Source organism: Erythrolamprus reginae, chromosome 1, assembly GCF_031021105.1.
Source record: "Erythrolamprus reginae isolate rEryReg1 chromosome 1, rEryReg1.hap1, whole genome shotgun sequence".
NCBI lineage: Eukaryota > Metazoa > Chordata > Lepidosauria > Squamata > Dipsadidae > Erythrolamprus > Erythrolamprus reginae.
This window is the reverse complement of record NC_091950.1, coordinates 295,866,879-295,890,206: the sequence shown is the minus strand read 5'-3', so window position 1 is coordinate 295,890,206 and position 23,328 is coordinate 295,866,879. Positions and strand designations below refer to the sequence as shown.

The 23,328-nt window shown below is 39.2% G+C and overlaps 1 protein-coding gene across 1 annotated transcript in view; it reads left to right on the top strand.

The window, feature by feature from the left end:
- HACE1 (HECT domain and ankyrin repeat containing E3 ubiquitin protein ligase 1) overlaps nucleotides 1–1,409 on the top strand; it is a 69,725-nt gene extending 68,316 nt beyond the window's left edge. Inside the window, exon 24 of the mRNA XM_070733290.1 lies at nucleotides 333–1,409. Coding sequence (XP_070589391.1) covers nucleotides 333–435 — 103 coding nt within the window. The 3' untranslated portion in view covers nucleotides 436–1,409. The remainder of the gene's footprint in view (nucleotides 1–332) is intronic.
- Nucleotides 1,410–23,328: the final 21,919 nt, after the last annotated feature.

The window sequence follows — 23,328 nt, the reverse complement described above, 5'->3', positions numbered from 1 at the left end:
TCCATTTTCTTGGGGGGAAATGTACCTCTTGCTATGGAGTATAAACGGGCAGTAGTACAAAATTACTAAAGGATCCTTCATTTAAAATCGCTCTGTTGCTTTTCATTTCGTAAAAGATTTTTTTCCCTGGGTTTGGCTAGATAACATTGGAATACTAAAGGGGGACTGCAATGCAGTACATTTGTTCTTTTATACTTTATTTCAGGCGAGAAGGAATTTGGCTGCTGATTTGAAAGTGTGGTGTCACATTAATTACCTCATGCAAAACTAATTTCTCCTTTCAGATGGCATGTTTTAATGGGGAATTCTTCTTCTTTATTTTTCTCTTTCAGTATCAATATGCTGAAGTTGCCTGAATATCCCAAGAAAGAAATCCTTAAGGACAGACTTCTTGTGGCTTTGCATTGTGGAACCTATGGGTATACAATGGCATAATGAAGTGGGACAACGTCTCTGATTGCTGATACACAATTCCTCGTGTCAAAAATAATTGAGCAACCTATCAACAGGAGGGATATGGTGGAAGTTAGGAAGAAGTCTTGGTTTGCAGTCCATAGGTAGCATTGGTTTTTACAAATTGCAAAAGATACAGGGCATCTTGTTCCCTTATGCCAGTAACCATTTTTAACCACATTCCAAAAATGTGCCATTTTTACACGTTGTTCTGAGTCTCAGTTTTTAAATGGTATTTCTCCGTTAAACACAGGATATATCCCAGTCCATCCCTCTAACCTTTGTCTTTTATCAGAACACCCTAAATGTGTTCCAGTTGTGACATATATTAAATGTGTTTGCCTTTCCACTGTAACTTGACCATTAGTAAGAGTTCTGGTTGAGCACTGTAACACCAGTTGACTGTGTTATATAGGGAAAGATATGTTATTCTGCTCCATGATTTATGTGAGATCTGAGAATCAATGATTTTAATTTCCAAGGGCTTGTTCATTGCTGTAAGATGACATAAATACTGAGCATGTTAGAAATATTGTATACTTTGGACCATGTATTTTTTTGCATGCAAAAAAGGTGACATATATTTATTTATTTTTTTCTTCAGGGAATGTTGAACAAAATTAGAGAGCAAAATAGCAAATGTGATTTATTTTTTCCTGCTCAGTTTAAATACTTTTTTATTTTTCTACTTATTTAATATCTAAACATTTAAAAAGGTTTATTGGCAAATAAATAAATAAATAAATACATGCATTTCTGGAAATAAAAAAACACACCTGTATTTCACATTTCAAATGCACAGCATAGCCACAATTGAACTATTTACAATTTCATGACCTTTGAAAACATATATATTTATTTTAAAGGAATATTTCCCTTTATTGGGGAAGGAGTCATTTTCTGGTGTCTGAACTTTGAGAAAAATATTCATTAAAATGAAATATTTTATTTGTAAATTATTATTGGTCAGTTGCGTTTTTTAATACTAGTGTTTATCAGTGTTTTTTGTGCTTGTTCTAATAGTATGTTATAAACATTTACTTCATTAACCAAGAAAAGGTGAATGTGTTATATGGCAGAACAGATTTGATAAATTTAGATTTGATTTGATTTGAGATTTGATTTGAGATTTGATTTGATTTGATTTGATTTGAATGCCACCCCTCTTCGAGGACTTTTTCCCTGTTTTATTGATTGATTGATTTCATTTGATTTATATGCCGCCCTTCTCTGAGGACTTTTCCCTTCTTTGTTTGTTTGTTTGTTTGTTTGTTTGTTTATTTATTTATTTATTGTTCGTTTGTTTGTTCGTTCAACTTTACAATATTTATAGCTCATCATTAATGTAAAATGGTTCTAACTTACCTTGCTGCAGGTTTGCTTCCCCCTGTGCTGTGTGGGCACATCATGTGAGTGTGCTGAGCGCACACATGCACAATTCAGAATTTTTTTTTAAAAAAAAACTCTAAACAAGGTGGCGACCACATGCACTGTGCTGGAAACTCAGCTTCTATGCATGCCCAGAAGAACCCCCACCCGAAAAATAATTAAACATATATTTTTGAAAAAAATTGTGGCACTTATGGACGACTGAACTGGTTCCATGATTTCATTGTGTCATCACCAGCAGATTGCTATCAGTTCGGGAAAACCAATCTGAAGCAGGAGGAACTCACCTCTATGTGGGTGTTATAGGTTAGCTAGCTTACTTTTTAAGATGTCTTTCCTGATTTTCGATGGAGGGATAGTTGCTTGAGTGTCACCATTTTATCCTTTGTGTAATGAATATTTTCTTATGCTTCACATTTAAAGGCCAAACGCTACTTAGATGGTCAGGCAAGTCATCTTTTGTTTTTTAAAATGTTCTATCAGTTTCCTGCTGAGAAACATTTTGTTCAACCATTTTACAACTGGCATCTCCCTCTCCCTCCCCCTTCCCTCCCCCTCTCTCTCTTTCTCCCTCCCTACTTCCCCGCTCTCCCCCCCCCCTCACAGACAGACAGATTGAAACTTTGATTTGGTCTAAGAGAAGTCAGGCAATTTTTTGTAGTTCAGGGCCACCCATTTATTTCATGGAGTTTTGTTTATTTTGCTTCCAAAGGAAGTAAAGGACACACCTTATTGATTTTATGACATTCCTCAAGACTGGATGGCCCGAGCGAAGATGGAAGGGATTTAAAGATGAAGTGGGATTTTTTTCTCAATAATTTATCAAAATCTGGAATAAATTGCAGTAACTTCAATCAATGTGATGTGATCTGGGGTTCACAAATTGCTATCTTCTAGATTAGGATATCTTAGGTTTAGGTTTAGGTTTATTGGATTTATATGCCGCCCCTCTCCGCAAACTCGGGGCGGCTCACAACAATAATAAAAAAACAGTACAGTACACAATACCAAATCCAATGCCCACCCATCCAGATTCCAATTAAAATTAATAATCTCATAAAAAAACCAAAAACAAAACAGTATATATAAAAAACAGGCACACAGTCAATCAATCAACAAAACAACATGGGCAAGGGGGAGGTGTTTTAGTTCCCCCATGCCTGACGGCAAAGGTGGGTCTTAAGGAGTTTACGAAAGGCAGGGAGGGTGGGGGCAATCCTAATCTCAGGGGGGAGCTGGTTCCAGAGGGTCGGGGCCCCCACAGAGAAGGCTCTTCCCCTGGGTCCCGCCAGACGACATTGTTTAGTCGACGGGACCCGGAGAAGGCCAACTCTGTGGGACCTAACCGGTCGCTGGGATTCGTGCGGCAGGAGGCGGTCCCGAAGATATTCTGGTCCGGTGCCATGAAGGGCTTTATAGGTCATAACCAACACTTTGAATTGTGACCGGAAACTGATCGGCAGCCAATGCAGACTGCGGAGTGTTGGAGTGATATGGGCATACTTGGAGAAGCCCATAATTGCTCTCGCAGCTGCATTCTGCACGGTCTGAAGTTTCCGAACACTTTTCAAAGGTAGCCCCATGTAGAGAGCGTTACAGTAGTCGAGCCTCGAGGTGATGAGGGCATGAGTGACTGTGAGCAATGACTCCCGGTCCAAATAGGGCCGCAACTGGCGCACCAGGCGAACCTGGGCAAACGCCCCCCTCGCCACAGCTGAAAGGTGTTTTTCTAATGTGAGCTGTGGATCGAGGAGGACGCCCAAGTTGCGGACCCTCTCTGACTATATTCTTAATTGTAAATCATTTTACCTTCTCTAACCTATGATACTAATCTGCAGTGAGAGCAGCTATCTATATTGAAAGGGTCTTATTAGAACTGTGGTGAGTAATTGAAGGAAGTATTGACTGCTTCTCTGACTCAATACAGATAATGAGAATTGTAAATTTTGAAGACTTCTGTATGAGGAAAATAGCAATAGCACTTAGACTTATATACCACTTCACAGTGCTTTACAGCCTTTTCTAAGTGGTTTATAGAGTTAGCATATCGCCCCAACAATCTGGGTCCTCATTTTACCCACCTCAAAAGGATGGAAGGCTGAGTCAACCTTGAGCATGGTGAAATTTGAACTGGTGGACTACAGCCAGCAGTCAGCAGGAACAGCTTGCAGTACTGCACTCTAACCACTGCGCCACCAAGGCACAGTGATGATGAACTATATGTCTCTGAAAAGTGTAGAGATACTACTGGGCCAATATCTAATGCAGTGATGACAAACCTATGGCATGCGTGCCACAGGTGGCACGCAGAGTCATATCTGCTGGTACGCAAGTCGTTGCCCTAGATCAGCTCCAGCACTCATGTACGCACAGGCCAGCTATTTTTGGCTCGTGCAGAGGCTCTGGGATGGCATTTTCAGCTTCCAGAGGCCCTGAGGGGATGGGGGAGGGTATTTTTGCCCTCCTTGGGATCCAGGGAAGCCTCTGGAACCCGGAGAAGGTGAAAAATGGGCCTACCATGCCCGCTGGAAGTTGAGAAACAGGACATTTCCAGCCTTCTGAGGGCCTCTGTTTTTGCCCTCCCCAGGCATTGAATCATGGGTGCGTGCACATGCTTTCGGCACCTGAGGAAAAAAAGGTTCGCCATAATTGATCTAATGGATTGGCAACAATTTTGCTCCAGTGGAACCTTTCTGGATAAGGAGAGGATGAAAGATTGCCCACTTGTGTTCTGAATGGCTGCTCTTTATGAGAAATAGCAGAAAAGGGCTCATCCTACTGATAGGAGTATCAGGAGGCAAGGGAAGCCATCAAGCTCTCAATCACAGGGAAGCCTTTAAGAACACTGGCTCCTTCAACTTCATTTTCTAATCACCTTTGGATTTACAATTGTTTTACAGTTTAAAAAAAAATAAGTATTTGAAGCAAGAAGTTTAAAAAATACCTGATGAGTAAATATCTATGGAGATTTTCAATAATCCAGGATAGGGTTGTCCCAAAGGTGCTTTTCCAACTTCTTAATTTTTTTTTCTTTGAAAAAGTTCTGAACTGAACTGAAGAAATTTCTTGGAAGAGAAATAAAATATTTTCAAGGGGAAAAAAAACCCAAAAGCCAAATTGCCTTTTGGAAAACCATCTTTGGAACACCTGGTGAGTAAAAACATCCCAAAATGGAAGACAAATTAATTAGCAGTTTAAAGAACTGAAAGAATGTAAAACAAGTGGCAAAAAGCCAAATAAGAATTCAATGTAAGAAAATGTTAAACTGATTAAAGGACAAGTAGTAAAAACATGAATGAAGAAAAGGTATTAATTGAATAACATGTTACATAATTATTTCAGTTACTAGATAATTTGCATAGTTGGGGGATATGTACAAAACCCTTTGAATTAGGTTACATGTATTTCTGGACACTACAAATATGTTAATAGGGCCCCCTCATATAAGCTTTTTGGCTAAAAAGAAACCAAGATGTACCATGTGCATGTTCAGAAGATAAGATCTGACATCTTGGCTGCATGAAATTAACCTAATAACACCAGGTTTCTTTCTCTGGTTATTGTGATTTAGCTCTAGAGATAATAGATGTTAGTTTTTTCCACGTAGCTCTGAGTGTGTTTGTTTTTACCGCTACCTGTGCAATGCAGAAAAAGATGTCTTGGAAGCACTCATAATAAGGCATGGAAAAAATAAACGAACATTTCTATATCTTTATTTCATAAAACATGATGGCAAGAATTCCCCAAACAAGATGATGTTGGATTGGTGCAGAACTCTTGCAAATCTCTCTATTTTTTTTTAAATACATAGTGAGTCTTTCAGATTATGGGTATGAGACCTGTGCTGCTCTACCTATCACAACTGTAAGTATTTGTGACATTCGATGTCAAGAGTTCAGTAGATGAGTTTTCCAGAGAGCACAGCTATTCATCAAGATTATTAGGATTCTCTGGAGATAGCTTTGGTATTCTGATTGCCTTTGACACATCAGTTTGCTTAGATTAAAAGAAAATTGCTACTGTCTACTTGAATTTTAAACACTTCAGGGGAAGGAAAAAGACCCCTAAAAGGTATAGTTTATAGAATATTCCATAAAATGAGTTTGAGATGCAAAGAAAACATTGAACAGTGACACCCAATAATTAATGAGTGCCTCTAATTTTTTAATGCATTTGATAATTGTTACTTACCCCTAAATAACTTATTTTTCATATATAATTTCTACATTCTTCTACTGTGAAACAGTGACATATAGCAATTTTTTCTTTTAGAAAGCTTTTTAATGTAGCAAAGCTACAAGTAATCAGCAAGCTGGAGAAGCAGCAGTTTCTTCTAAAAACATTTAGTTCTTATCACAAATTAACAACTGAGATATTCTTTATTCAACTTGATGAAATAAGACAAGCTTAAGACTGCAAGTTCATAGAAACATAGAAGACTGACGGCAGAAAAAGACCTCAAGGTCCATCTAGTCTGCCCTTATACTATTTCCTGTATTTTATCTTACAATGGATATATGTTTATCCCAGGCATGTTTAAATTCAGTTACTGTGGATTTACCAACCACGTGTGCTGGAAGTTTGTTCCAAGGATCAACTACTCTTTCAGTGAAATAATATTTTCTCACGTTGCTTTTGATCTTTCCCCCAACTAATTTCAGATTGTGTCCCCTTGTTCTTGTGTTCACTTTCCTATTAAAAACACTTCCTTCCTGAACCTTATTTAACCCTTTAACATATTTAAATGTTTCAATCATGTCCCCCCTTTTCCTTCTGTCCTCCAGACTATACAGATTGAGTTCATGAAGTCTTTCCTGATACGTTTTATGCTTAAGACCTTCCACCATTCTTGTAGCCCGTCTTTGGACCTGTTTAATTTTGTCAATATCTTTTTGTAGGTGAGGTCTCCAGAACTGAACACAGTATTCCAAATGTGGTCTCACCAGTGCTCTATATAAGGGGATCACAATCTCCCTCTTCCTACTTGTTATACCTCTAGCTATGCAATGTTGGTTTCTATTTTGTTTAGAAAAGCAAAACAAAACATTAACTATTGCTGCCCAATGACGACATAGATTTCCTATCATTGACACTTGGCTGAAGAGTATAGAAATGTCTTAGAATAATAAGCTCCAAACAACCAACATTTCCAGGCAAACCCCAGAAAATTCAAATGGGATGTAGAATGTAATGCTGATTTTAATAAATCTCTAGCCTTGAAATACTGGAAATGCTTGTTTGTTTCTTCCATGCAATTTTAGTCCTTGAATGACATCCTTTTGTTGTGGCCTTTCCACGTTCTGCTCAGCTGATCACAGATTTCACACCTTTCAAACAATATTGATTTGTGGTTTTTTTTAAAAAAAGTGGAATAGTGGATCTTGGAATTCATTTCAGAATCTATAAATGTAAGCATACACATATGCTATATTCAGCACATCTCTGATTAGCCCAAATTTATTAAGAGTGGTTAAACCACCTTGTGATTTGGCTGACTGGGGAAATCTTAGTGTTGCTAAGATTGAAAAACACTACCCTGGAGCAAAGGGTTCTTTTTTTTTTTTTGCCTGCCAGAGTAATACTCGTTTAGCAACGGTCCACCTTTCATAGCTACCTTTCAAAGCTACGACGCTAATGAAAAAGTCATTTTGCAACAATTCTTCATTTTTACAACCTTTGCAGGTCTATAAAAGCAAAGGAAAGCTGAAGTAAGATAGTAAGCAGTGTCATTATTTCTCTTAATGACCACTTTACTAAACAAATTTATTTCCAATCCCCAATGGTCACTAAGCAAGGACTACTTGTATTTCCCTTCAAAATCTGCTCCAGGCTGTTTTGGAGGGATGTAGGTAGCAAAGGAGGAAAGCCTCCCTCTTACTCAGTAAGTTTAAAAAAGCTTCTACCCAGAAAAATTCATTGTAGGTCAAAATTGGGATGCCTTACTAATTTGAGAATTTTTGCTGCAGCATGAAAAGTTAGGGAAGGAAACAAGGATAGTAGGAAACAGCAGCAAGATTGAAAATGCCTATTGCAGTGCAACCGAAAAAGAACAATAACATCTTTGTTTAGTGACTACAGTAGGTTACTCAGTGAGAAATCACATAATAAAGACTGTTGCCTTGTTATAAATAACTTTGTGGATGATACTGTAAGGACTATAACAGCCGATTTGTAGCATAGACAGAAGACCACCAGAGCACATCCATGAACACATCCATGCAGCAGTCAGAAGATAAGATGACATCTCACATTACACAGACAGACTCGACCGTAGCTTCAACTAGGAACAGCATCTTAAACCAAGCTAAACCAATAAAACGCTAGGGAATTCTGGGAAGCTTTGGCATTCAGACAAATCAACCATCAAGAGACATGTAGAGATAAACTATAATTACACATCATTCAAAAGAAATAACAAAAAACTAAGAAAGAAAAAAGATGAGTTCACGTTTAAGTTTCAAGTTTTATTGGATTTATATGCCGCCCCTTTCCGAAAACTCGGGGCGGCTAATAGCAATCATAGACAGTATACAATAATAATCCAATACTAAAAGCAAATTAAAACCCCTTAATATACAAAACCAAACACACATACAAACATACCATGCATACCATTGTAACGGCCTAGGGGCAGAAGAAATCTTAATTCCCCCATGCCTGGCAGAGGTGGGTTTTAAGTAGCTTACGAAAGGCAAGGAGGGTGGGGGCAATTCTAATCTCTGGGGGGAGTTGGTTCCAGAGGGCTGGGGCCGCCACAGAGAAGGCTCTTCCCCTGGGTCCCACCAAGCGACATTGTTTAGTTGACGGGACCAGAAGACCCACTCTGTGGGACCTAACTGGTCGCTGGGATTCGTGCGGCAGAAGGCGGTCCCTGAGGTAATCTGGTCCGGTGCCATGAAGGGCTTTATAGGTCATAACCAACCCTTTGAATTGTGACCGGAAACTGATCGGCAACCAATGTAGACTGCGGAGTGTTGGTGTGACATGGGCATATTTAGAGAAGCCCATGATTGCTCTCGCAGCTGCATTCTGCATGATCTGAAGTTTCCGAACACTTTTCAAGGGTAGCCCCATGTAGAGAGCGTTACAGTAGTCGAGCCTCGAGGTGATGAGGGCATGAGTGACTGTGAGCAGTGACTCCCGGTCCAAATAGGGTCACAACTGATGCACCAGGCGAACCTGGGCAAACGCCCCCCTCGCCACAGCTGAAGGATTTTTCTCTAATGTGAGCTGTGGATCGAGGAGGACGCCCAAGTTGCGAACCCTCTCTGAGGGGGTCAATGATTCTCCCCCCAGGCTAATGGATGGACAGATGGAATTGTCCTTGGGAGGCAAGACCCACAGCCACTCCGTCTTGTCTGGGTTGAGTTTGAGTTTGTTGACATCCATCCAGGCCCCAACAGCCTCCAGGCACCGGCGCATCACTTCCACTGCTTCGCTCACATACCTGCCAGCAGCCAACACCCAGATAAACGTGGATAAACACCAGGCAAACAAGCAGAAAACAATACCCTAATTAAGCATCTATCAAGGGAAAATCCACACTGCTAACAATACTGGCAAGGCAAGCTACTGAATATCAATGGAGACCAGACCCCATGCTCGTTAGTACTGATGTTAGATCTGCAAACATCTGCAAGCAAACAACCAGACCTAGAAAGCACCAAAACCTCCATAATTCAATCCCAAACTAAGTGTATATATATTCTCTTCAGTTGGAATCATAGAATTGGAAAGAACTGATCATTGAATCCAGCAATCCAGTGGCCCATTGCAGGAACTGAAATTAAACCATATCTAACATCCGTCTAACCTCTTTTTTGAACACATTCAGTAAAGGGGATTTTTCTTTCTAGATAATTGGTTCTACTGGTGAACTGTTCTTACTCTTGGGAAGTTGTTCCTTATATTCAACACAACCTTTCTATACTTACATCCATTATTATCCATCCAGCATTTTGGAGTTACACAGAGCAGGATTTAACTTCCTTCTTTGTGATGTTCTTTCAGGCATTTAAAGAGCACTATCATAGTGCCTCAGGCATTTTTTTCCCCTGAAGGCTAAATTTACCCATCACTTTTCAATTCCTTTTCATAGGATTTATTTTCTAGTCCCCTGATCATTCTTGTTGCCTTTCTCCAAAGCTATTATTTTTCTGCATTCCTCTTAAAGAATTCTTGTTAAAATATGACACAATTCTAGAAATGGGACCTCATCAACACAGAATCAAGTCAAATAATTACTTCCTATGATTTGGAAACTATATTGTTGCTGCAGACTAAAATTGATTTTTTTTTTGCAGTCATATCATACTGCTGTCTCATATCTAGTTTGCAATCAAATTCTACTTCAAGCCCCTTTTTAGCTGCCATTCTCTATTCTGTGTCAGGGCATTTGATTTATGTTTCCAAGCGAATAACTTTCCATTTGTCTCCATTAAACTTAATTCTGTTGCTTAGGATCGAACATACAGAGGTTCTTCTGATTTTTATTCTTCCTGCAGAAACAGACTGAATGTTAGAGTCTAAAAGTCTGCCAGTTGGAAAAAGCAGAGCAGAAACAGAGGAAAACAACAGAATCTCTTCCAAAGTATCCTTTCTTCCAATACCCTAATAGTCCATCAGAGACAAGATGCAAAAAATAGCAAGAGCACTTAGTCTTATACACCACTCCACAGTGCCTTATAGTCCTCTCTAACTGGTTTACAGAGTCAGCATATTGCCCCTAACAACCTGGGTCCTCATTTTTACTAACTTTGAACGGATAGAAGGCTGAATCAACCTTGAGCTGGTCAGAATTCAACTCCTGGAGTGGGCAGTGAGTTAGCCTGCAATGTTGCATTCCAACCACTATGCCACATGCTTCTGGAGTTGCATCTTTACTCAAACCACATTTCCCTTCTCCATCATAGATCCAGTAGAGAATTAGTCAGCAATTGGTCTCCTCAGATCTGTATTGTGTAACTAAATCAGGGTTGAAATGCTCCTGGTTTGCTCATGCCTGATTGCTCATGCCATTAGAGAGCCGGTCTTGAAGGGAGTGTGAGGCTCCGCCCACCTGCCCAGATGCCACCATTTGGGTTCTTTTACCCTCTGTGCATGCGCAGAGGTAAAAGAATCCAAATCATGGTGTCCGGGCAGGTGGGTGGAGCCTCACGCTCCCTTCAAAACCAGCTCTCTAACAACCAACCTTTTTACAAGGGTATATTATAATCTCTGTTATAACTTGTGATACAGTATTACTAATTCAGATAACTCAAGATGCAAATATCTCCCAGGAAAACATGACTTTCCATATGGATTTTTTTTCTTTAGGAAAAACATTTTGAGTTTTATTTTAGGTAATGCTCAAATATACCCTGAGTTTTGGAAGTACTGTATCATGTGATGTGATATGATGTCATAAGAGGGTTTTGGGAATTTGTGAACTACATGCTTCTATTAGAATCCAGATCAACATCTTTAACTCAAATACTCTTGCAGATAGGGTAGTTCTTTTGAGAACAATATCTTTTTGGTCAAGTATTGGTTCCTTAACCCACTTGTCATTTTGAGAAAGAATGATGACGGGAAACCCACCGTCAGTACGAAGCAGAGCATGCAGCTCCAGTTTCATCTTTATTTCTGATAATGTTTCCTGAACCCTCTGCTTGCGTGAGACAGCTTTGATTCACTGCAGGGATGAGGCTTTGGTACAATCCATGATGAGATACTTTGTTTCACTTTGCAGAATATTGTTTTCATCTTCAGGCCCTTTGTCAAAATGTTTTCCAGATATGGCAATGCTAGAGAAGTCTGGGGAAGGCTATGAACAAGGGCGACAAAACCCAGTGGTTGCTTCTTGTAGAAAAATAGGTGAGCAGACTTGAGATCTCTTCAAGAAATATTTCACGTGATCCTTTGTCAAAGATTTTTATAACCGTGTTAAAGCCATATAGACTCCACGCGTGCAGGTATCTGGAGGATTTGAATGCTTTTGTCAGCAGGATGACAACAGCCCTGTGCCATCAAAATACTAACTTTGTACTTTTTTTGTATATGCATGCAACATTCAAATACAGATACAGTACATAGCAGACAGGTGACATGGTTTTCATCATGGCACTCTTAGAAATGCAGAGGTTGTCTAGAGCCTTCTTCATCAGCTCAGAGATTTGATAGCTGTTGTGATTTGGGGGGGGGGCGTGGGGAGAATAGAGTTGAGATTTTAGGAGAGTTTGGTAGAAGGTTACTTTCTGAGATGGAAATCAAACATTTATCAAGGTTGTAAATTAAAATCCCAGCACGAATCCCAGCAACCAGTTAGGTCCCACAGAGTTGGCCTTTTCCGGGTCCCGTCGACTAAACAATGTCGTCTGGCGGGACCCAAGGGAAGAACCTTCTCTGTGGTGGCTCCAACCCTCTGGAACCAGCTCCCGCCAGAGATTAGGATTGCCCCCACTCTCCTTGCCTTTTGGAAACTCCTTAAAACCCACCTCTGCCGTCAGGCATGGGGGAATTGAAACATCTCCCCCTTGCCCATGTAGTTTTTGTGTATGATTCGATTGTGTGCTTGTTTTTTATATATTGGGACTCTTTTGGATTTTTTAACTTAAAACTGTAATTTAGATTGCAAAATATTAGATTTGTTACTATGTTTTGTTTACCACTGTTGTGAGCCGCCCCGAGTCTACGGAGCGGGGCGGCATATAAATCCAATAAATCTAATCTAATCTAATCTAAAAGATTGTTTGAGCTTGAAACATTTCCAAAAATTGCACTTTAGCACATGGGACCAATTGGGATGGCATCAGTGACACGAGTGAGATGTGAATGGGTGAATTTCTCTAGGTTGGTGAGTTGCAGATTTTATATTCTTCTAGGAAGGAACATTATTTTTTGAAATAGTAATGTTTTTTAAAGTAACTGAATGTACAAGGTGGACATTGAATTTGAGGTGTACTTTAATTTAAAAGGATCAGATCAGTTTGAAATGGTTATCTTTTAAATTATTGGTTATAACAATGGTCAGAATTGCCTATTTATTCTATTGTAACTAAAAATTCAAAGTTATAGAATAGATATTCATTGGAAGTGGAAGAGTCCCTTGATGCTAGATTGGGAAGATGAGTAGGGTGTGTGGGTGGGAATGTTTTGATCTATTCTTTGGTGGAACAAGGCAGTATTAGGACCTTGGAGAGCTCATTGTCAAAAATGCTACTCCTCCAGATTCAGTGACCAATTGAGGATTACGAAAGTGGACATGGTCAAATGATTCTTTAGCATTATTATTGCTACCCATTGACTCTAGACATAAAGATACTATTTCCTTTCCTGAGACTCTTGATCAGCTGAGAAAATTCAAACATTATGAATGAGTTATTCCCTGAGTTTAAGTTTTCAATTGTTTTTGTTCAGTCATTAAATTGTGTCTGACTCTTTGAGTCCCCTTGAACCATAGCTTGCCAGATCCTCCTGTCCTCCATTGTGTTCTGCATGGCCGCGGGCCACCCAGAATGAGATAATTAATCAAACACATACACAGGCTTGTAAAAATAAAGCAAAGAGTTGTTATTTATATTCAGGAAGCTGCAAGCCACGGAGTTTCAGAGCAATGTTAGTTTAAGAGTCCAACAAGTCAGAGTTAATCACTCAATCAGTACAGAAGCCTTTCTGACTTACATCAGCCAAATAACTCACAGCTTAAATGTCAGAATGTCCAAAGATATCCACAGCAAACACGAAACCACAATTCATCAAAGTCTCTCCAAAAACTGAACTAATTAACTCCCATGCCGTCATCTGCAAACCTCACCTTTTTCAAGGCTGCAGCAGCATCATTAATTCTTAACACCTGTGACCTAGAATCTGTTTCTGCGTTTGCGCAGCTGTTCTTGGTGTCCCAGCATTCTCCTGCCCCAAACATTGAGAATAGGATTGTTCATTAAATCCTCCCCATCTGATTCAGATGAAACTCTAGCTGGAGATCTGACTGGCTCCATTCCCCTCTCTGCCTCTCCAACGCCTTCCTCATTCCTTTCTCCTTCTGGTTCACTGTCTGATTCCTCCTCCAGCCAAACAGGTCTTCTGTGATCAGACAGCTCCCACTCCTCTGGGTCAAAATCAGCAGCCATAGGAGCTGGCCTGAAGCCAACCACAACACATTGTCACCTGCAGTGTGCCCAAATTCATGTTCATTGCATCAATGACACTATCTAACCATCACACCCTCTGCCATCCCCTTCAATCTTTCCCCATGTAAAGTTCTTTTCCAGTGATTCCTGTCTTCTCATTTGATGGCCAAAATATTTGAGCTTCAGCTTAAGTATCTATCTTTCCATAAACTGCCAGAGTTGATTTCCATTAGGATTTACATATTTGATCACCTTTGAGATTTGAGCTTTCTGACAATGGATTATGATATCAACCTGAATTATAAAAAGAAAGTTGTATTGATACTTGTTTGGATTGGAATGATCTGGAATTCATTGTACTCAGAGTCCTCCTCTTGGCACTGCTCAGCTTCTACTCCTAGAAACATGATAGCCACTGGGTTTCACCACTCAAAAGTGTTGAATGTGATATCTAGTTGAAAATTGATGCACTGAAAGTTGATTTTATGAAAAGATAGCTGATTGCTTCTGCTAAATACATGCCAACCGGACAGTCCAATTAAGTAGCAGTGGTAAGTTGTTAAACTACTATGGAGAAATCCCATGCCACCAGAAAGCTCACAGGTGACTTTGGACCAGTCACTGTTGTTTTTCTTTACACAGGTATTGTATGTTTAGTATGCACTGAAGAAGGCCCACATGTTTGCTATTGAAAGATAAGGAAATTGCTGGCATGGTTGCCAAATAAAAGGAGTTTTTATGCATATGCTCTGGGAATGTGTTGAAGTTTAAAAATTTTGGAAGGAAGTACAGAATGAAATAAATAATATGCTAAACATTAATTGGATAATTATGAAAGAATTAGCAATACTAGTTAAATATGGGGAATTACGAGAATTTAAAGAAATCAAAACAGCAGCTTTGGAAAGCGCTCAAGCAGTAGTGGTATTAGGTTGGAAGGATAACAATAAATGGACAATCCAGAATTGGTACTGGTACATGGTGGACCACATCCACTTCGAAATTATGGAAATAAAATTAAATAACTTTAATGAAAATAAATTGGAGAAGCTGATGGCACGATGGAATAAGGTGAAAAATTATATCTTAAGTAAAATTTATGACGACAATGTGAAAAATAAATTCCAATCACTTTTTGTATGTAAAGAAATGTAAACCGGAGCTAAGGAAGAAATTGAAACTTATTGCAAATAATTTAACCTCCTAAATGGTGGTGGGGTTTTATTGGTGTTGGGCATGTTTTCTTTTAAGTATTTTTTTGTTATTGTAATAAAATTTAATAAAAAAAATTATTAAAAAAAGAAAAGAAAGATAAGGCAACCATAAATTACTGAAGGGCTTTTAAAAAAGAGAATATAAAAAAGAAGGTGTCCACTCAAAAATGCTGGATTACTGTCCACATTCACAGTCATGGCCATAGCCATGCTAAGATTTGAAAGAATACAATGCTTTGATCTTTTGTGCACACGATTTGGAGTAGTGCATTGTTCACTTTGTGAAATGCAATTCTGAGTGCTAAGATGACATAGGCAGGCAAAATGATGAAGGTTATTACATGATTCATGAAGGCCACACTTGATTGATGGAGTTGTGCTGAGTTTGGGGAATCAGGAATTTTCCAAGTCTGCTTTAGGTTGCTGGCAGGAACCGATCTAGAATATTTAAGAATTTTGTATTAAACAGCAATATAAGAGATGAACCTTTCACCATAACAATCTCTGTGGAGAAAAATATATATCTTTCTGCACCTTTATTGTCAAATAATAATAAAGGGAAATGGCCTTATGAACCATTTCATAAATAGTTGACAGTTGCTAAAGAATAAATACAATTTTGTCAAAAAGCAGTATGTGATGTTTCATAATAGAAATTAGCAAAAATCTGCTAGTTTATTTTGATAAATTATTCAGATCAAAATTAGGATTGAATATGCATGAACATAAAATAAATAATTCATATTTGAGATTTTTGGAAAAGTTACTATCCTAGTCAGATTATTATATTTAATTGTAAACTGCTCAGAGGTGTTGGGGAATGGGCAGCCTATACATTATACCAATTAAAACACAACTAAATGAATAATTGTTTAAATTTAGTTTTTTAAATGGAGGAGGACTTTTATGGCAGTGAGATATTCTTTGCTAACTATTTTAATATAAATATAATATTTATATTGAACTGTCAAATAACAATTGTTATTTAAGACGTATTTTTGTTTCTTCAGCTCACAAATGGGATAACCCTGAGGATATTTTATATGATGTATTTTTTTCTTAGTAAATATCTGTCTTAACAGTGACAGAAATACAGAAGGCTTTGTTGCTGTAATAAAATATTTTTGTCATGGTGATAGGGAGGCTAATAATATAATCAAACAAGAGACTCTTGTCAAGATGAAAAGTGAGAACCAAAAAGTATCTAATATTTTATACTTTTAAAGGAGTGAAGCGTCAGTTATTATTCATATAGAAAATTCAGCAGTATGGGGAGGACAGTGGAAATAATTTGTATATAATACAATTTGTTAGCTTTCAATAATCTGAAAGCTAACTTTTCAAAGATATTAAAAAATCATATATTGTGATACAAAATAAGCTGGCAGAATTACTGTGAAAACATAATTGATATTGCCCCTTTAGGAAAAATGATTAAATATGTGAATACCCTTTCCCCTAATTTTATAATCCAAGATGGTGTTATCTAATAGTGATAGTGATGAATAGCACCGTATTGTGATATAATGAATATTTTATTGCTTATCACATTTTTAAGGGGCTCTAGAACTTTGTTTTTAAATGTTTTCTTTGTTTGAAGAATTCTGACATGTAAGTCAAGGTCAAATCTATAAAATCTCCATTTGCTTGTTTGTATTTAACTATTGTAGATTCTCGATTTAGTTCTTTGGCTATGACTTATAATTAACTCACTGGGCTTTTCCTCAGATTAAGTATTCAGATGATGATAGCTGTGGTTGATAATCTTCTTCAGAAACTAAATAGAGAAAGTATGTTCCTTCTTGTCTATTTGTAGATCTTTCAGTCCCATTTCATATCAAGAACGCGGTGAGATTACCAGACCACACTTGTAATACTGTATCCAGTTTTGGTCAGAAATATAAAAACAAAATTAAAATCAGCAATCAGGCAAAATAAATTATTAACAAATATTTGAGACCAATCAAAAAACAAATACAGTGTTCCCTTGATTTTCGCGGGGGTTGTGTTCCAAGACTGCCCACGAAAGTCAAATTTCCGCCAAGTAGAGATGCGGAAGTAAATATACTATTTTTGGCTATGAACAGTATCATAAGCCATCCCTTAACACTTTAAACCCCTAAACTGCAATTTCCCATTCCCTTAGCAACCATTTAGGTTATTACTCACCATGTTTATTTATTAAAGTTTATTTAAAAAATATTTATTAAAGGCGGACGAAAGTTTGGCGATGACATATAACGTCATTGGGCGAGAAAAATTGTGGTATAGCGAAAAAACTCGCAAAGTATTTTTTAATTAATATTTTTGAAAAACCGTGGTATAGACTTTTCACGAAGTTCGAATCCGCGAAAATCGAGGGAACACTGTAACTGACAATCTGAGAGGAATGTAACACAAATAATTTGAGCTTTCAATATGATTTATGTTATATTTTCCCCAAATTGTCAGGTTACAAATCAATTATATAAAATAGTAATAATCCACGAGAATTAAGTACCCTGTTAAGTTAAATGAGAGAAAGTCAAGTACAGAGCAGCAATTTTGTTTCAATAGGGTTCTTCCACAATTCTCCCAACTGGGATTCTTCCCCCAACTAGATATGCCTCCTAGACTCTTACTGCATAGGGATATATTTTCTTACTGAAAAAATGAATTCTTTTTTGCAATTGTTACCTCTTACCTTGGCTTCTGGTGTTAAATGTGTGCAAACTTGAGTCAAATGAAAGGTGTTATTAGAGTTGGAGGAAGAACATTGCATAATACTGCAATAATCTAGAAATGATCCAGAAGTCTCGATCCAATATTTGGAAGCTGTTGAGATCTGGATGGGGCTGGAAAATGGGGGGGAGGGGGAGGGGGGGAGGCTGAAGCTGAATCCAACCAAGATGGAATTACAGTTGGAGGACAGAGGTACAGCTGAATTCATGACTTCCCCTACAGGTGAAACTCAAAAAATTAGAATATCATACAAACATTCATTTGTTTCAGTAATATAACAACTGTGTAAATGTTACACTGGATCTTAAGCATCTTGCAGTGTGTGCCTCTCCATTCTTCCTCCATACTCTAGGCCCTTGGTTTCCAAATGAGATGCAAAAGTTTCCATAGTCTGTTTTGATTTGGGGAGCCATGTCATATGCTGGTATTCAACCACTCTGCTTCATTAACTCTAGGGTCAATGCAGCCATCTACCGGGAGATTTTGGAGCACTCCATGCTTCCATCTACATACGAGCTTTATGGGGATGTGACTTAAATTTTCCAGCAGGACTTGTCACCTGCCCACACTGCCAAAAACACCAAAACCTGCTTCAATGATCGTGGGATTAATGTCCTTGATTGGCCAGCAAACCTGCTGAACTGAACCCCAAAGAAAATCTATGGGGCATTGCCAAGAGAAAAATGAGAGGCATGACATGGAACAATGCAGAAGAGCTGAAGACCACTATTGAAGCATCCTGGTCTTCTGTAACACCTTGCCACAGGCTAATAGTGCCATGACACATTGAGGCAGTAATTGCTGCAAAAGGGCCCAAACAAAGCACTGAGTACATATGCATGTTTATAGTTTTCAGAAGTCCGGTATTTTTCTATGTGCAATCCTTTTTTTATTGATTGCATGTAATATTCTAATTTTCTGAGACGGGGAATTTAGGGTTTTCATGAGCTATACCCCATAATCATCACAATTATGACAAATCACAGCTTGAACTATCTTGCCTTGCATGTTATGGATATCTTTCATATATTAAGTTTCACCTTCTAAGTTACATTACTGAAATAAATGCACGTTTGCACAATATTCTAATTTTTCGAGTTTCACCTGTGCATAGGCAGAGACAAGTCTTTGAGAGTTTTTCCCTACTTCTGGCTGGAGAGGAACATCTTAGCTATGGAGATTTTTACAGTTAGTACCATCCATTTGGAATGATGCAATGCATTTTATAAAGAGTTGCCTTTGAATGTCAGTCAAAAAATGTGGTTGCTCTAGAATGCATAGGCTGTTCTATTAGTGTATCAGAATCATTAGATGTATACAATATCGGTTCTACTATTACTGCATTGGTTATTAGTTTCTAGGTGCAACTAGGAGCTGTTTTAACTTAGAAAGCCATATGTGGCCTGGCACTTAGATACCTTTTATTTGCATAGAAGCAGCCTGCTAGCATGTTTAACTTCTCAGTATCTTTTGATTGTCTTTTAGGCCCTTGAATTGGAGAAGACAGGGGTCTGTTGTACATACTCCTGATCAGTTGGAGGATGATGAAGATATTGAGGACTAGGATTCAGATAGAATTTATGAAGTAGTGGGGGGCCCGGGGTTACAAGTAGTAGAACAGGTGGGAGGCCAGCCACAGGATGGGGCTATGAGTTCAGAATCTAGTGAGGGAGAATCAGACGCCCGCTGGGTTAATCCTAAATCCAGAACGATTCAGAAACGTAGAGAGCAAAGGTCTGGAAGAAGATATTAAGGAGAGGAATGGGTTAAATATTGTAGTGAGGTAATTGGCACGTCAGGGGGCTAGTGGAGAAGAAGGGTGGAGTTTCAACGTTGCTGAATAGAAATATGGAGGTGTTTTCGCCACGCTAAAGTAAGCCAAAGTATTTTGTATTGTATTTAGTCAGTGCTGCTGTCTTTTTTAAAGCTATGTAGTTAGGAAATAAATCTTGTCTAAGTGAAGCAGGAAAAGTAATGTGAGAAATGCGGCTAAGAGAGAGATAACGGACCAAGGGATATCTGGAATGTGTTGAAATACGGAGAGAAATAAACGGAGTTGCTTTATTCATGAAATGATGCATTTAATGAGAGTTATTTGTGATTACTAAACTTCTACCAGAAACCAGAACAGAGTCCAGATTTTAATTTGCAGGTATATTATGGAATACCCTCCCTTTGAACTTAGACTAGCACCCTTGCTAGAGACTTTTCAGGAAGTTTCAAGGCATTTCTGATGATTAAGCTGTTCTAAGGCCAAGAAAAGACATCTAAACCCAAACTATTACACCCTTAAAAATGTTGATTTAATCTGAAGTTTTCTAGTGCACTACAGATCATATTATAACTGCAACTTCAACAACAATAAACATATTGCAGAACAGGGTGGGCAATGCTAAAGCCTTGAAGCAGGCAATAGCAATAGTACTTAGACATATATACTGGGGCTCCATAGAGCTTTACAATACTCTCTGAACAGTTTACAACGTCAGTATATTGGTCCCAAAATCTGGCTCTTCATTTTACTAACCATGGAAAGATGGAAGGCTGAGTCAACCTTGACCCGGTCAGAATCGAACTCCTGAAGTGAGCAGTGAGTTAGCCTGCAACACTGCATTCTAACTACTGTGCTACCATGGCACTAAGGCCAGCAGTTTTTATCTTGCTCTATTATTAACTTGCTATTTTCTTTAATTAATTAAACATAATTTTGATTGTCATTGTGCAAGTTTTAGTAAGCAACAGGGTTTTCAAGTAACAGTACATCTAAAAATAACAGCAAGATTAATCTTAAATATCTGACAGCGTGTGTCTTGGTATAGCTTTCAATACAAGGCAAGAAAAAAACTGGAAGTATAGGAAAAACAATTACACTGTATGATTCAAAATGGAGAAAACTATAAATATGGAAAATATGTCATTGTACAGTGCAAAAATCAGAGATGCTTAAAGGATCCATTCTTCATGAATTTTAGCGTGAATCTACAGCGTCTTCATTTTTTGGCCTAGAGTTTAGATTTGGCACTTTGTTGAAATTTTGTGAAAGCAGTTGCTGACTTTGAAGAATGGCTCTTGGGAGTATCTTGCTCACTGAGGTGAGATTGGCTCTCATCCTCCTGATCTTCTATAAGAGCCTGAAGACCTGGCTCTACCAGATGGTCTGGGGCTCCAAGGAGTAAGTACCATATTAGAGTGCTGGATTGGATGGACTAATAATAGAACCCATCTCCTGCTTTGTCAGTTTTGTTCCCTTGTCATTCATCTTTTAATTATAAGTTTGTATTGTTTTAATTATAATTTTGTATTTTTATTGTTATAATTTTATGGCAGTAAGAGTCAACTTGAGGCAAATTATTGTAATTAAGAAAAAATAAAGACATAAAATGACATATTTTTTTTTAAAACAATGCATAAAAGAAATAGTCTAATATCCTTAAAACATTAAAATATATTTTTTGGGGGGGGAAGGAAAGGTGAACTGACCCTATCGATCAGTTATAGACTTATATATTAGGGATTCATAATATATTCCCACACAAAATGGAAATTTTGCTTTAGGTGTTGTTCTCAGATAAAAGCCCTCATTTGAAATGGTTTGAAACAGCCTGATTCTAATGGAGCTAAACTTGAAATCGCATATATTCTTGTTCTACTGGGGAAAAACTCCCCCAAGATGGCAGACAGAGGAAATAATGAGAATTCCCTGGGAATCTGTTGCTGCTTTGTTTTTCATCTTGTTGCTACAAAGGAGTACACAGCAGTGGCAGGTTGCTACTGGTTCGCCCCGGTTGATAGCTGCAGTGGTGGGAGGCTCCGCCTACCTGCCCGGACATCATCACAGAGCTTTTGTGTAGAAGCAGCGGATGTGTGAACAAAGTGAAAGCACGCACACACACATCTCTGAACCGGTAGCAAAGGTAAATGAAGCCCATTACTAATAAGTGGTATGATAGTTCATGCTGTTTGCCACCTACCTCCATGTATCAGAATTTACAGTTTTCCAGGTCAGGAATGTTATCTGAACAGTCAAGTAATACTTATCACTAGGTATGAGAAAAAGGAGGCAAAGTGAATATTACTATATGCCATAGGATAGTGATGGTGAACCTTTTTTTCCTCAGGTGCCAAAAGCACATGCATGCACTCTATGCACATGCGTGAGTGCCCCATAATTCAATGCTTCCCTGCCCTCCCACACATGCAATTCCCTATACTGCTCTGCCCCCCATGCAGGTTCTCCTGCTCCCTCTTTTCTGTGGGGCCATTTTTTGCCCTTCCGAGGCTCCGGGCGAGGGTGAAACAGCTTCCTTCACTCCCCAGAGGCCCTCCGGAGGCCAACCCTCCCCTCCCAGAGCCTCCGGCCGGTGTTCACATGCGCACTGGAGCTGAGTTAGGGCAACAGCTCACATGTTGGCAAATATGGCTCCGCGTGCCACCTGTATGCCATAGGTCCACCATCACTGCCATAGGAAAAGCAGGTAAAAGAACCCTTGGATACAGCAGAGGCTGTAAGATATGACTCCACCTTCATATTGACAGCATCAACTGATTAAAGTAACTTCAGGGTAGCATTCTCCACTGCATCTGGAAGGAGAGTCCAACATGGGTAATGTTCCAATCTTATTGGTAGAGACTGAGTTATAATTAGCATAATAATAGCTACCGCCCCTTACTGCTCCCATGAGCCCCAGTTTTAAAAACTCAGTCTAAGAGTAGAGACATACTGGGTTTTGCTCTTAGGAGCTTTAATATAGTTATATATAGATATATAGAAATATAGAAAATAAATTGTATTTACATAAGTGTTATTGACCTGTTTAATTCTGTGCTTTGTGTTTCAGATCGCAAGGATCACAGAGGAAGGAAAACAGAAGACAGGGGTCTCTGCCCTCCGCGGGCAGCACCCCCACCGATCCTCCTCAGGGGTCTTGTATTCCCTCCGTGGGAACACCCCGCAGAGGAGCACCCAGCCTGGGGTCCCTGACCTCCGTGGCCAGACCAGGGCTGTGGGCTGAAGGTGGAGGGGTCAGCCCCCTCCACTGGGAAGCCTGGAAGGCGCTGTCGTTGGGCTCTCGACGAGGATCGGAGCCGCGCCTCTCAGCTGTTCGGCGGCTGCCGAAAGAGCCGCCGCCGCCGGCGGCAGCTTGGAAGCCGCAGGGCGAGCGAGAAGCACTGGGACGGCCGGACACACCGGTGAGGCCAGCGAAGCCGCGAGCGCGCAGCCAGCGAAGGCAGCGGGAGCCGCCATGGCCGCAAAGGGGCTGGAAGCCGCAGTGCTCCCCCCCCGGAAAGGGAAAAAAAGCCGCGAACGGCACAGGGGGCCGCCATGTTGGTTGCTACTTGTGCAACCGGGAAAGGCGCCAACAGGAAGTACTTCCTGCAGCTGGTAGGCGCGAAGAGGCTACAAGCCTCAGTGCGCAGGCGTGATTGGCCAAAACAGA